General features: G+C 37.2%; 1 protein-coding gene across 3 annotated transcripts; it reads left to right on the top strand.

Annotated features, from left to right (window-relative positions):
- The first annotated feature begins 2,502 nt into the window (after positions 1-2,502).
- Positions 2,503-12,481, top strand: LOC115628096 (cytochrome P450 307a1-like). Of its 3 annotated transcripts, XM_030524077.1 has the most exons (4): positions 10,527-10,935; positions 11,067-11,974; positions 12,008-12,066; positions 12,154-12,481. In XM_030524077.1, the coding sequence occupies exons 1-4, from the start codon at positions 10,527-10,529 to the stop codon at positions 12,380-12,382; spliced, it is 1,605 nt and encodes a 534-aa protein (XP_030379937.1). In that variant the 3' UTR covers positions 12,383-12,481. The 3 variants fall into 3 exon arrangements, with proteins under 3 accessions (XP_030379936.1, XP_030379937.1, XP_030379935.1); XM_030524076.1 differs by adding an exon at positions 2,503-2,556 and having other exon boundaries at positions 10,564-10,935; positions 11,067-12,481; XM_030524075.1 differs by having other exon boundaries at positions 11,067-12,039; positions 12,112-12,481.
- The last annotated feature ends 418 nt before the right edge of the window (positions 12,482-12,899 follow it).

Genomic DNA, 12,899 nt, shown 5'->3' with positions numbered 1-12,899 from the left:
TTTCCCCCCTTTGGCGTTCGAATTTTCCAAAACCGCTTCTTAGTGCTCACTTTCACTATAAGAGGGATCTTGTGTCCAAATTTCAGCTTCCTAGCTCTTACCGTTTGGGCTGTGCGTTGATTGCCAATCAGTCAGTCAGTCAGTCAGTCAGTCAGTCAGTCAGTCAGTCAGGACAAACTGTTTTATATATATAGAGATTTCAGAAAAGTTATTTAATACATACATAGAAGACATGTTTATGTACAGTTTTACATTTACATCACATGTCTATGCGTGTTTATTTGCGTGTATTTATGCAGCACAAAGTTGAACCAAAGCTGCAACAACAACTGCGGGTAGCGCTGCAAGTAGAGCATGGGCAGCGATTTTATTTATTACTATTACTTTCTTCAGAATTGACCTATCAAGATGAAACTTGGCACACGGACACATAAGCACTAACTGGTTGTAACTACCAAAATTGATTTCAAAATTACAAGAATTACAGAAGTTATAAAAAAAAACACGAGTTGCGAGGGAGTGGGGGGTGTGTGTATCAGAATGAAAAAATAAACTTGACCTGCCTAGGACTTAGTGGACCTTGATACCAAGTTTTGTTATTCTAGCTCTTGTACTTCCTGAGATCCTTGCGCTCGTCCAGACGGATGGACAGACGGACGGACATGGCTATATCGACTCAGCTTCTCACCCTGATCAAGAATATATACACTTTGTGGGGTCTGCCACGCCTCCTTCTGCCTGTTACATACATTCGCACAAAACTAGTATAGCCTTTCACCCTATATATATAAAACAGTTTGTCCTGACTGACTGATTGGTGATCAACACACAGTCCAAACGGTAAAAGCAAGGAAGCTGAAATTTGGACTCAAGTATCCTTTCATAGTGTAGGTGCCCACTAAGAAGAATTTTGGAAAATTCGAGCTCCAAAGGGGGGAAAACAGGCTCCAACGTTTGTATGAAAATTCTACAATTTTCATCTGATTAACTTCAAACTTAGTTTGTATACTCTCAGAAAAATTCCAAGAAAAACTGCATGCTTGGTTTTGTTTGAGGACTGAAATATGGGAGTATTCCTGTAAAAAAAATGGAGCACAAAAGGAATCCGCGTCAACAGCCCACAGCCCAAACGGCTAGAGCTATGAAGCTGAAATTTGGGCTTAAGGATCCTATCATAGTGAGGGTGCCCACTAAGAAGATTTTGGAAAATTCGAGCTCCAAAGGGGGGAAAACGAGCTCCAAAGTTTGTTTGAAAATTCTGCATTTCTGCACCGATCAACTTTAAATTTGATTTTTATAATCTATAAAAGAATACAAACAAAACTGCATAATCGGATTTTCAAAATTTGTGGTGGAGCTTGAATTATTGGGGTTTTAATATTTATTCACCTTTTCAAATGAAAAGTTTGTGTTATACATTTTTTCCGACCGATTTCAAATTTGGGGAATTTAATCTACGTAACTAAATCTACAACTTTGCGTTCAAGGATTTTCAAAATATGCATTTTACAAATGCAGGCAGAACAAACAATACAAAATATCAAACAGTTGGGGACAACAAAGTATACATACACACACACACACACACATACAAGCAGCAAGTTGCGTGCAAACGATTGAAATAGCCAAAGCAAAATGTGGGACACTAATGTGTGAATGTACACACATACATATGTACACATCTATCTACATGTACACATCTATGTATGTATGTTCATTCGTCTTGCACTGACAGAGCATGAAATATTAATTAATTAAAAATTATTTAACATTTTTAAAAGTAATTTTTTCTTTGTTTAGTACATTTGTAACTTTATGCAGCAACAACAAATTACAAAGAACGCAAATATCAAATAGTTGAGGAAATCATATACACACACTCACACACAGAACAGCATGCATATGGACATACATATGTATGTATGTATGCCTGTGTACGTACATATATAGCATATATGTACATTCGTATGTATGTATGTATGTATATATGGACAATCGAGCACTGTTGTTTGATTGTAATAAATAATGTTCTATGGTTTTAAATCAAATTTTTAAAACAAAAAACAACAACAACTGCAAGTCATTGGCTCGCGCTTCTTCTTTCGTTTTGATCATTTACGCCTGTTAATTTCAAAGGCAAAATGCCAAAAGTTTAATTGATCTCAATAAATTATAAGATGTTATTATTTAAATTTTCTGTTAATTGCATTCAAACTTCGATGGAATTATTGATTGTATCGACGGATTCAACTATCGATAGTTTTGATGCTCTAGCACGTAGAGCATCCGACACATGCCCATCTCTAGCATCTCAGCTGATCGCATATTTACAGCGACTTACCGTTTTAGTATTAGCTAACAACGCTACAAATGTATTCTGAACAAATCGAAGAGTCATTTACCGTTAAGCCTATTTTGTGAGTGTATTCAACACACAGAACAATCGTCATATAAATCAAAATTAAATGTCCCGCGTCGGAGTTTTCGGGAATAACTCGACCGTGCGTACAACGTGCTGAGAAAGCACACAGTAAGTCAGGACTGGCAGTCCGCCCGGTGCGTATAACCATACATAGTACTTATTGTACTATATTTACTATTTGGAAAATTAACTCTTTAAAAAACTTTAGAGAGCGTCGAAAGAAGAATATCATATAGTAAATAAACTTTTAAAAAACTTAATTATAAGCACATTTTACTTAGCCCAGCAAAGACGGACAAGACCTGCTAGTATAATATAAAACTGTAAATGGCCAAATTTGGACTATACACAAAAAATATATATATACGCTCAAACACGAAAATAAATATACCTGCACTAAACAAACAAACTTCCTAAAATGTACACAACAACAAAAAATCTGCTATCTTCCTTTCTTTGTATTACAGCTTACCACAGGAAAAAACAGAAAAAAAAGTTGTACGCCGCGAAAAATACTGCTATCAAACCAATACTCAAAACAAAATCTCACGTTTTACTAATTCAATGAGGGGACGAAATCCATCATTTATACGACCGGAACCACCAGCTGCTCCTTTCTGCTCTTTACACACTCTGCCAGATTCCTATTCTTTATGTACCGCGAGATCTTTATCCACTGTTCCATTCATCCTCATCTGGATGGATGACAGTGAAGAAATCTCACCTTTTTCCATGCCTCTTTGGATACAAATTTATCCTAATCTGCCCTAAACATTATCCTCCGTGCGAGCGCCAGTGCATTGCAGGTGACAACGTCTGTCGCCTGGGCCATTGACAGAACTCAAAGCCTCCAGGGCACAAGGGCCACAATGCCAACGCAGACAAAGACAAATAAGTCAAGTGGCAAAACCAACACTGCAACTAATTATTCCACCAAAAACCTTTTATAAATCAAGAAAACATCCGGAGCATACGCCTTCCACCACCAGGCAATGAATAGGTCGCAAGCGAGCGGCTTCGTCCAACCGTTTTATTATAAATATTTGTTTTTACTCAACTATTAAGTTTTGACGGCTATCTCGTATCGGCTTATTTATATTTCTTCTCAAATTTCATGGCTTTTTCGCCTGCGTACGGTGATTACATAAAACTCTCCCCAATGACAACCTGGTACAGAGCCTATTTCTCCACCTACCATCTGGACTTCAAAAGCGCAAAGCGCAAGCAGAGCGCTAATACAGACTGGGCTCGATCGCTATGTGCAAGTTAAAGTTAAGCCCATACGTGACTAAAAAAAACCAACGCATCAAAAAAAAAAAGAGCTGAAAACAATGTACCGAATGAGGAGCTGAAAAACAATATATTCGCGATAAAAAGGGGTAACACAAATGCAACTAAAATACAAGTCAATGGCGGAAATAACTATCGATCAGTGGCCAAATACCACTGACAATGACCCGCACCTTCTTGTATGTTCCGGCGTGAGTCCTGGTGACCCTGCTAAGTACCCACTTTTGTGGCGGCACGTTGCCTTCGGCCACCACGACAAGTTGTACCCGTGGACGTTGGGTTCCTCCTGGAACCATTTTGCTCGAAATGTACTCCCGAGACCATCGCTGCCAAAACTTGTGCTTGAGACACGAGGCATTGCGCCATCGCCTTAAGCAGGTTTGGCTGTGGATGTCCGGGAGCGGTGGAGCTGGAGTCGCCAGAAGAGGCCTAATAAGTCGAACAATGACTCTGCTCCAATTAACATGTTAATTTTTTGCGGTTTATGGAATGGAGAATGGGCCAATTGAATATTTTTGGGGACCTTCCACCCGCTGCTGTTTACCGTTTGATCGGGATGATTACCAGAAATCGATCCCAAGATCCAAAAATCTGCGGAAAACTCGCTACAATTGACACGCGACTTCACCACTGCATGAATTCCTTTCTTGGCACGCGCATTGGTGTTTCCAGAATTTAACAACGCTTTTGCTAAAATGAAATCGCCACTGTTCGTTTTGAGAGGGTGGTGCTAACGCAAGATTTGTGCTAGGAGTATAAATATGTATCAGTGTATGCTGAGAACGATGACACACGCTACATTTCTTCGCCTTACACCTCGCTACTGTGTGGCCTCGTTGAAGACAGTTTATGCACAAATGCGCACCTTTGGCGAAGTCAAACCTTTGTTGCATTGACAAGGCAATATACGCCTGGCAAATGCCAATCGAATGGTCAGCTGAATTGCAAAATTGACAAAGGTTATTCTGTTCGTCTTTGGCAGTAACGAACGAATGGTTTATTCTGCTAGCGTTTTTGACTTTTTGAGTCTGAGTGATATTACTTGACTGACTGCCCTTCGCTTGTGCTTTACTAGCTTCTTCAGCAACAATATGCTGGTAGCGTCTGTTGAGAGCAGCATCACAATCTCGCCAGACTGGGAGCGTTATGTAGTCGAGCTGCTCTTCCCACTTCTTTTTTGTGGTAGGATCGACTTTGCCCATAACTAGATAAATTAAGATGGCATTAGCGATTTTCTTGTTGTCACCAATTGACAGAAGTGAGTCATAGGTGGCCGACACTGTGTCGATGAGGCTTCTCAAAGCTGACGCAGATGGCTGGGAAATCTTTTGCAGATTGAAAAGTGTCGATATGTTATCGAAAAATATTAATCAGTCATTATCGTACACCCGCTTTAGACTTTCAATGGTTTTGCTGTAATTGTCTTCCGTAACTTCGAAGGAGCGAATTGTGCCTAAAGCGTCACCAGCCAAACATGATATTAAGTGATTGAACTTTTCAATATCATGCAGTCATGTTCATTGTGAACAAAAGTATCGAAAAGACTCATGAAGGTTGGAAGAACGACCGCTGGTAATCGACACTATGGCTTTTTTGAAGTAAACGGTGCAGTACCGTTTGCCGAACTTGAGCTGTCGATGCTTTGCCTTCTTAGTTTTTCCAGCTAGCCTTTTAATAATGATTTGGTCATAATGCAATATTCTTCAAACTCTTCACGATAGTCATCTTCTGTATCTTTAGCTTCAATTTTGCTTGCAATATATTTGCAGTTGCTATATGAGTTGTTAGAAGCTCTAACCTGCATTCTAACTCGATTGGCTCTAACGAAATGGAGCCTTCTTTTAATTGCCGTTGCATACGACATATACTCCTCATACAGCCCTCGCGCTTCCTTTTAAGTTCTTCGATCAAGTCCTTACTCATAGTGATTTAAGGTTTTAAACTTTAATCAAACGAAAATTGCTGAGTGACAAACGAGAAATCGAAAGTAATATGCTGCTCTCAGCTAATGTAGGGGCGCGCAACAGATGGTCGTCTAGCAGTGCGAACGAAAACGATAATAACTGCAGTTGACTGACGGTCGAAGGCAATATTTTTGGAAGCAGCAGCGAAAGTGGCGACAAACGAAAAGATTAATTCTTATACAAATGCTTATGTGCGTTAGCACAACAGCTAAATATTATGTATGTATTATGCGAAGAGCAGGCAAACAATTGCCTATAGCGGTTCACTTTTATTTAATATTAGTAGGACATGCGATTTATATTTGTGTTAATTATGCTCAACTATCTACCGTATAAAATTATGTTCACGTATGTGCCAAAAGTTGAAATTTGAAATAGGCAATGCGCTGGTTAAATTTCACTTTCAAGCTTTAGCACAGTATCTGGCTCCGAAACTTCCCTTTGGTCGACTTGACTCATTTCAATGATCCTGTTGACGACGTAGGCAGCAACCACAATCCACTTCGTTCCACCAGTACAGTGCAGGAACAACACAACCGACGCGGTTCCGTAAAAAGTTTTTTTTAACAAGCAAGTCCCTGCTCGGGCGCCAATGAAAATTTATATTATTTTATATAAATTATTAAACAAGAAATGGGACGTTCGCTTTTTATAACTGGTAAATTTAATGCGAGAACGACAACGATGATGATCTGCGGCAATTGAGCTTCTATTTAGCTCTAGTTTACAACTAACTTCAATTTCAGCTTACATGCTAAACTAAGCCTAACACGGCGAAAAAAGGGCGCGAGGCGACGTCCGCAAAACGGCCGCCCTCGCGCTCTCTTTTCGCCCTAAACTAAAATCCAAACATTTCTCTTAAACTATCCTAATCTAAAGCAGCATTTGCGCCAACAAATATAATAAACAGAAATAAAATTCCCCAACCAATATTAAAGGTAGAACTGACACCTGATTGCATGCCTAAAAGTAAAAACGAAGTTCACCAAATTTATAAGCTTCAATATCATCTGCACCGTAGAATCGCCGTTGAAGAACAGCATAAGCGAAATGGACCTGTCCAATGCACAAACTGCCACCCTGCGTGCAGTCTGCTCTGCCTGTGGGGATGTACCCCCCTCTGAGCCCTGCCCCGTAAATTAGGAGGACCCTTCTGCGAAAAAATGTACCAATTGTGGGGGAAACCACACTGCCAAAAAGGTGGCATAAGCCAACAGAAAATCGCTGCGCGAAACCCACTCATCCCACAAAATTGCCATACATACTTTTAAATACGCACTAGCTGATATAATACTATTTATTTCATTTAAGTATCCGATGTTGGTGGAGAAATAGTTGTGTGTAGCAATGCATGTGTGTGTGTGTATTGTATCGTAATGTTTTGTGCAGCGATCGCGGTGAAGTGCGATGGCTATGCGATGACCGATGCGAACTGACGGAGTGGGAGACCAAACCGTGTTGCCTTCCGATTGACATACATAACGCATACCATCAACTACGATTCCAGGAGTATCTTTTGCTAAGGCGTTTAGTTACATCAACGAGTCTTTTGCCTCAGTCTCTAAGCCGGAACTTCACAAAAGTTCTGCGGGAATAATGCACCATCAGGAATCCCAACAGAGGCCAGAAATAACTGCACAGCAAGATAGCGATACAACAAACGATACAGGAAATTATGCACAGTCAAAATCTCCTCCTGGAATTACTAATCAAACAGAAATATAATTAAATGATTTCTCTTAAAATATGTTTTTTGGAATGCGAATGGCATTTCCCAGCACAAATGCGAGCACTTGCTCATATCAAAGACTCACATAACAAGCAAAAACTATTTTCATCTCAATGGTAACAACTTCGATTTAAAACAGGTTTTTTCTATTTGTATTGGTCTAATGGTGGTGGTGGTATTGTAAGTTGTTGTTTTGCATTTAATTTTGTGGCGAAGTCAAAATGACGAGGGATGACCAAAATGACAAAAAGTAAGGATATCGTTTCAGGGTTAAGAACCAAGTTATTTCCCCTAAAAAGAATTGCCGAGCTGTGCAGAATATTTTCTCACCATTATTTTTAATATCATAATGAAATTGGGCTTTTATCCTCAACAATGGAGAAAATCTATCATCACAATGATTCATAAAGCCGGAAAGGACAAGTCTCAGTCATTAGCATATAGACTTATCAGTCTCCTGCCGTGCCTATCAAAGATATTCGAAACAAGAAAGGAATGCTAAAGTCGAGCAGGCTCAACTCTTAAATACCCAGTACCACCCCACAAAAAAGTAATTAAATTAATTAATGAATTTAATTTAATTTAATAAATTAAATAAATTAATTTAATTAATTAACTAAATATTAACTAATTAAATATAAAATATTCCATGCATGCATACATACATTTACATCAGAATCGTGCCTTATGCGTGTTTGTGTATTTGTACATATGTATGTATGTGTGCATTGAGCCTGGTTATATGGCTATAACTTTCTTTTCGATCATTCTATCATAATGAAACTTGGTATACGGATATATAATTACTAACCTAATGTGACTACCAAATTTTAGTTCAAAATTCCAAGAATTACGGGAGTTATAGAAAATCGTTAATAGGGGGGGAGTGGGGGGGGTGGATCAGAAAAAATGAACAAACTCGTCCTTTCTCGGGCTCAGGAGAATCTGTATACCAAGTTTGGTTATTCTAGCTCTTATACTTTCGGAGATCCTTGCGTTCACACAGACAGACAGACGAACAGACAGACGGACAGACGGTCAGACGGACAGACGGACATGGCTATATCGACTCGGCTTGTCATGCTGATCAAGAATATATATACTTTGTGGGGTCTACCAAGCCTCCTTCTGTGTGTTCTATGTGCACTCGCACAAAACTAATATACCCTTGTACCCTTTGGGTACAGGGTATAAAAATGCTCCCGAACCACATCAAGAGGCACTTACACACCAGTGCAATCCCAATACACCAATTTGGTTTTCGCGATTGAACAAGTCAATCGAATAACCTCTGAGATACGAAATGCATTTGAAAAACGAGAGTATTGCTCCGCTGTTTTTTTGGATGTCGCCCAAGCCTTCGACCACGTTTGGCTGAATGGCTTAATTGACAAAATCAAAATATTACTTCCACAAAACATCCATAAAATACAGGAGTCATACCTACAGGAAAGAAGATTCGCTGTTAGATGTAAAGATTTCCTCTCTAATAGGGGAGCGTGTTTGGACCGACGCTCTATATCATATACACAGCAGATATACCATCATATACCATATGTATACGGCAGCGCTGCATGCGTGTGCAGCAGTGAGCAGTGTGCGCGTTTTATGAATCCTGATATTTATATTTATAGTATACGTCCTAAATTGTTTATAATAATAATGATAAAGGATTAGACAAGAGGACAATTTTTTATTTATTTATTTTTTATTTGGTGAAGCTTGTTTGCCACTAGCCACTTCATAATATTTATTCATACAAGTAATTAACGCTTGTCTCATGAACTAAAAAATTGGTTAAGAGAATGCTTAACTTCTAAGATGAAAGTTTAAAAAGTGTTATTTTCACACGATTAGCTTGCAAGCTCTATATTAGAAAGTAAGAAATTTGAAAAATATATATATATGCTATATGTATATACTTATATACTATATGTATTAAGAAACAATCGAAGTCCAAGAGTAATACAGGACTCCTTTTAAGTACAAGCTTAAGTTTTTAATACAGATCAATTTAATTCTGGTTACATATGTACATACATATGTGCAGCAGTATATACAGAATGTATTATAATATTAAATACATATTTAACGCACTCAGTGTTTTTCTGACATCTACAAAGTGCTTAATAATTGCATTCAAATGTATTCCAAAGTGCTTAAATGTGACTCCAATGTACACTGCTACAAAAAGTTAAGGATGAATAAATTTACTCCAGAGAAAATATTTTTTTTAAAGGTGGGCATTGATTTTCTCCTGTACATAACCATACACCACTGTATTGAATATTTTGTATTTAATTTATTAAATTTATGCAATTTAAAAAAAAATTAATTTTTAGAATTTTTTTATGTAATTTTTTTGTTGTGAGAGTGTGTAAAGGGTACTATTTAAGAGTTGAGTCCGCTCGACCTAAGCATTCCTTTCTTGTTTTTAATTATTTCAATGCTGTAAAATCGGCCTGAAGACTTGGTCATATATATATTTATATATATGAGACAACTCCTGCTGCATTTTTAAAACAAAAAACATAATAAATGTTTATGGTAGCGCCGTGATTCAAACCGAGTCATATACTCAGGAAGGAATTGAAATTGCGGAATTCCTGCTAGCTCGTTGAGCTATGCCAGGCCCCCGATGGATATAAATTACAATAATTCCCTCCAAAAATGATCTCTTATTATTTCATTTATTTAAATATTTTCAAGGTAGAATTTAAAAGAAATTGTTCCTGAGGCTTTTTTTACTACTACCTTTTTTTAAATAAAAAATATGAGATATCATGTATAATTTTAGAATCACCCTAACTCTTGCCTACCCACCTTCAAATATTGTTTCCTAGCTTGATGATATTGATGCCTCTTTCAGCATCTAAGAATTTTGCATAAACAATTGTGTACATGTGCATGTGAAACCAGATTCGCATACAGAATAAAGGCACAAACCAAAAAATATATGCATTGAATAGTAAGAATAAGAGCAAGAAAAACACCTATAAAATCAAAATACAGGAACCGATGCGTTTAGTCAAGAAAATTGAATGCTTGAAGAAGTAACATTCACTGTCGCGTATAAAAAGTTCTGTTACATTACTTATATATATCGATTACAAAAATTATCATGATTTTTATTGTGATTTATACCATTTGTGCGTTAGTTCTATTTGTAGCTATAACTTCATATGTGTCCATCCAGTTCAAAATTAATCGAAAAGCAATAGTTATACGTGGCTCCATGCATTCCGAAAAAACACTTAAAAAGTTTGCACAAGCGCCTGGACCACATCCCTGGCCAATAATTGGGAACTTAGATAGAATCGGCCGAAACGTGCATAATCCATTCGAAGGACTAACAGAGTTGGCAGCACAATACGGTGACATTTATTCTCTGACTCTTGGACACACGCGTTGCTTGGTGGTAAGCAGCTTGGACTTGATACGAGAGGTTCTTAATCAAAATGGGAAGTTCTTCGCTGGGCGGCCGGATTTTTTACGATATCACAAGCTTTTTGGAAATGATAGAAATAATTGTGAGTAAAACTATGTACATTGTTTTCGAATTTTTCAACGTTCATTATTCTGAAAAAACATACATTGGCTCAATATTAAGTATTTTCTATTTGTATAGAAATTTTCATATATTTTTATTGTTGTTTATCAGCTCTTGCCCTGTGTGATTGGTCGCAATTACAGCAGAAACGCCGTAATTTGGCGCGTCGCCACTGTTCTCCCCGGGAATCTTCTTCATATTTTACAAAAATGTCACAAATTGGTTGCAATGAGGTTGACAAATTTCTAAATGAGCTGAATAAAATTATTTTGCCTGGACAATCTTTAAATATAAAGCCTCTGATACTTCAAGCTTGTGCAAATATGTTCAGCCAATACATGTGTTCTCAACGTTTTCAATACAATGATGTTGAATTTGGAAAAGTTGTGCGATATTTCGATGAAATTTTTTGGGAAATCAACCAGGGATATGCACTGGACTTTTTACCTTGGCTGTCACCATTTTATAAAAATCACATCCAAAAAATTGTGCACTGGTCTACAACGATTCGTAAATTCATTCTTGATCGAGTCATTAATGAAAGAGAAGTAAATGTAGATTTCGATGAGCCTGACAACGATTTTACAGATGCTCTATTAAAAAGTGGAATTGAAAACGAGAGCGTGTCGCGCAATACTATTATTTTTATGTTAGAGGACTTTATTGGCGGTCACTCAGCAGTTGGAAATTTGGTTATGCTCGCACTCGGTTATATAGCTAAAGATCGATCTATAGGAGTACAAATTCAAAAGGAGGCAGACATTATTTCAAATAACGGACAGCGCAGAATAGAACTAAATGATATGAAAGCAATGCCATTTACAATGGCAACAATATTAGAAGTCCTACGATCGTCTTCTTCTCCCATTGTTCCACATGTGGCCACAGAAGATGCAGTAATTTCTGGATTTGGAGTGACGGTGGGAACCATAGTTTTGATTAACAACTACGCCCTTAACACGAGTGAACAGTATTGGGACCTTCCAAAACAATTTAATCCCGAAAGATTTTTGGAAAAAGTACCACATGCATCTGGAAAAGGGATATCAAAGTGTGAAACGCGAAAGAGGCGAAACTCTGAAGGGTCCGACTCTGGAATAGAATTTGAAAAACAGGCTACACAACCATTTACACAATCTGAAGGCTTGCTGCCAAGAAATTATGATTTTGACCAAAATGACTCGGCGAAAAGTCAACCTTACAAATTCATCTTAAAAAAAAATATTCCTCATTTCCTACCTTTTAGTATCGGAAAGAGGACATGCATCGGACAGAGTTTGGTTAGAGGCTTTGGATTTATACTGCTTGCAAATATCATTCAGCGCTATAACGTAACCAGTGCAGACGTAAACACCATTAAAATAAATCCGGCAAGCATTGCTTTACCAGCAAACTCATATTCTTTAGTACTCACTTCAAGGAATTAAATTTTCTAGCTGTCGCAATTAGTAAATATAACTGTAAAATATTTGTATGGTAATGATAAATCCGATTTGTAATAGTATACTAATAATTCCTTTTTGTGTACTTCTACTACTACTTTACTTCTACTACTTTATTTTTTATTATTAACATCTATTGGTATAAACAAAAGCAACAAATTTTTAAAATATATGTTAATTAAAAGGTGATTTAGAGTCTGTGTTCGAAATTAGGTTTCCTTATACTTTTTATATATTTAAAGTAATTTATATATTGTGTTTTTGTTTATTGATACAATAACATTGAAATAACATAATATTTCCCACGCAAGACTGAAAATCATAAGTGTATATTTAATTTAAGATACAGCAAATAAATTATATACAAAAATACGCATAGAACGAAAACCAGAGAACTGGGTGGAGATGCAAAAAAATTGATATTAAAAAGCAAGCTTGGTCGTTATATTTACTTTATTCCTTTTGGATGCAGTATAACAACAGGATGTATTCAAATCATTAT

Source organism: Scaptodrosophila lebanonensis, unplaced genomic scaffold (assembly GCF_003285725.1).
Source record: "Scaptodrosophila lebanonensis strain 11010-0011.00,11010-0021.00 unplaced genomic scaffold, SlebRS2 tig00000101-arrow-pilon, whole genome shotgun sequence".
Lineage (NCBI taxonomy): Eukaryota > Metazoa > Arthropoda > Insecta > Diptera > Drosophilidae > Scaptodrosophila > Scaptodrosophila lebanonensis.
The sequence above is the reverse complement of the archived record's forward strand: the minus strand, read 5'-3'. Positions and strand labels throughout refer to the sequence as shown.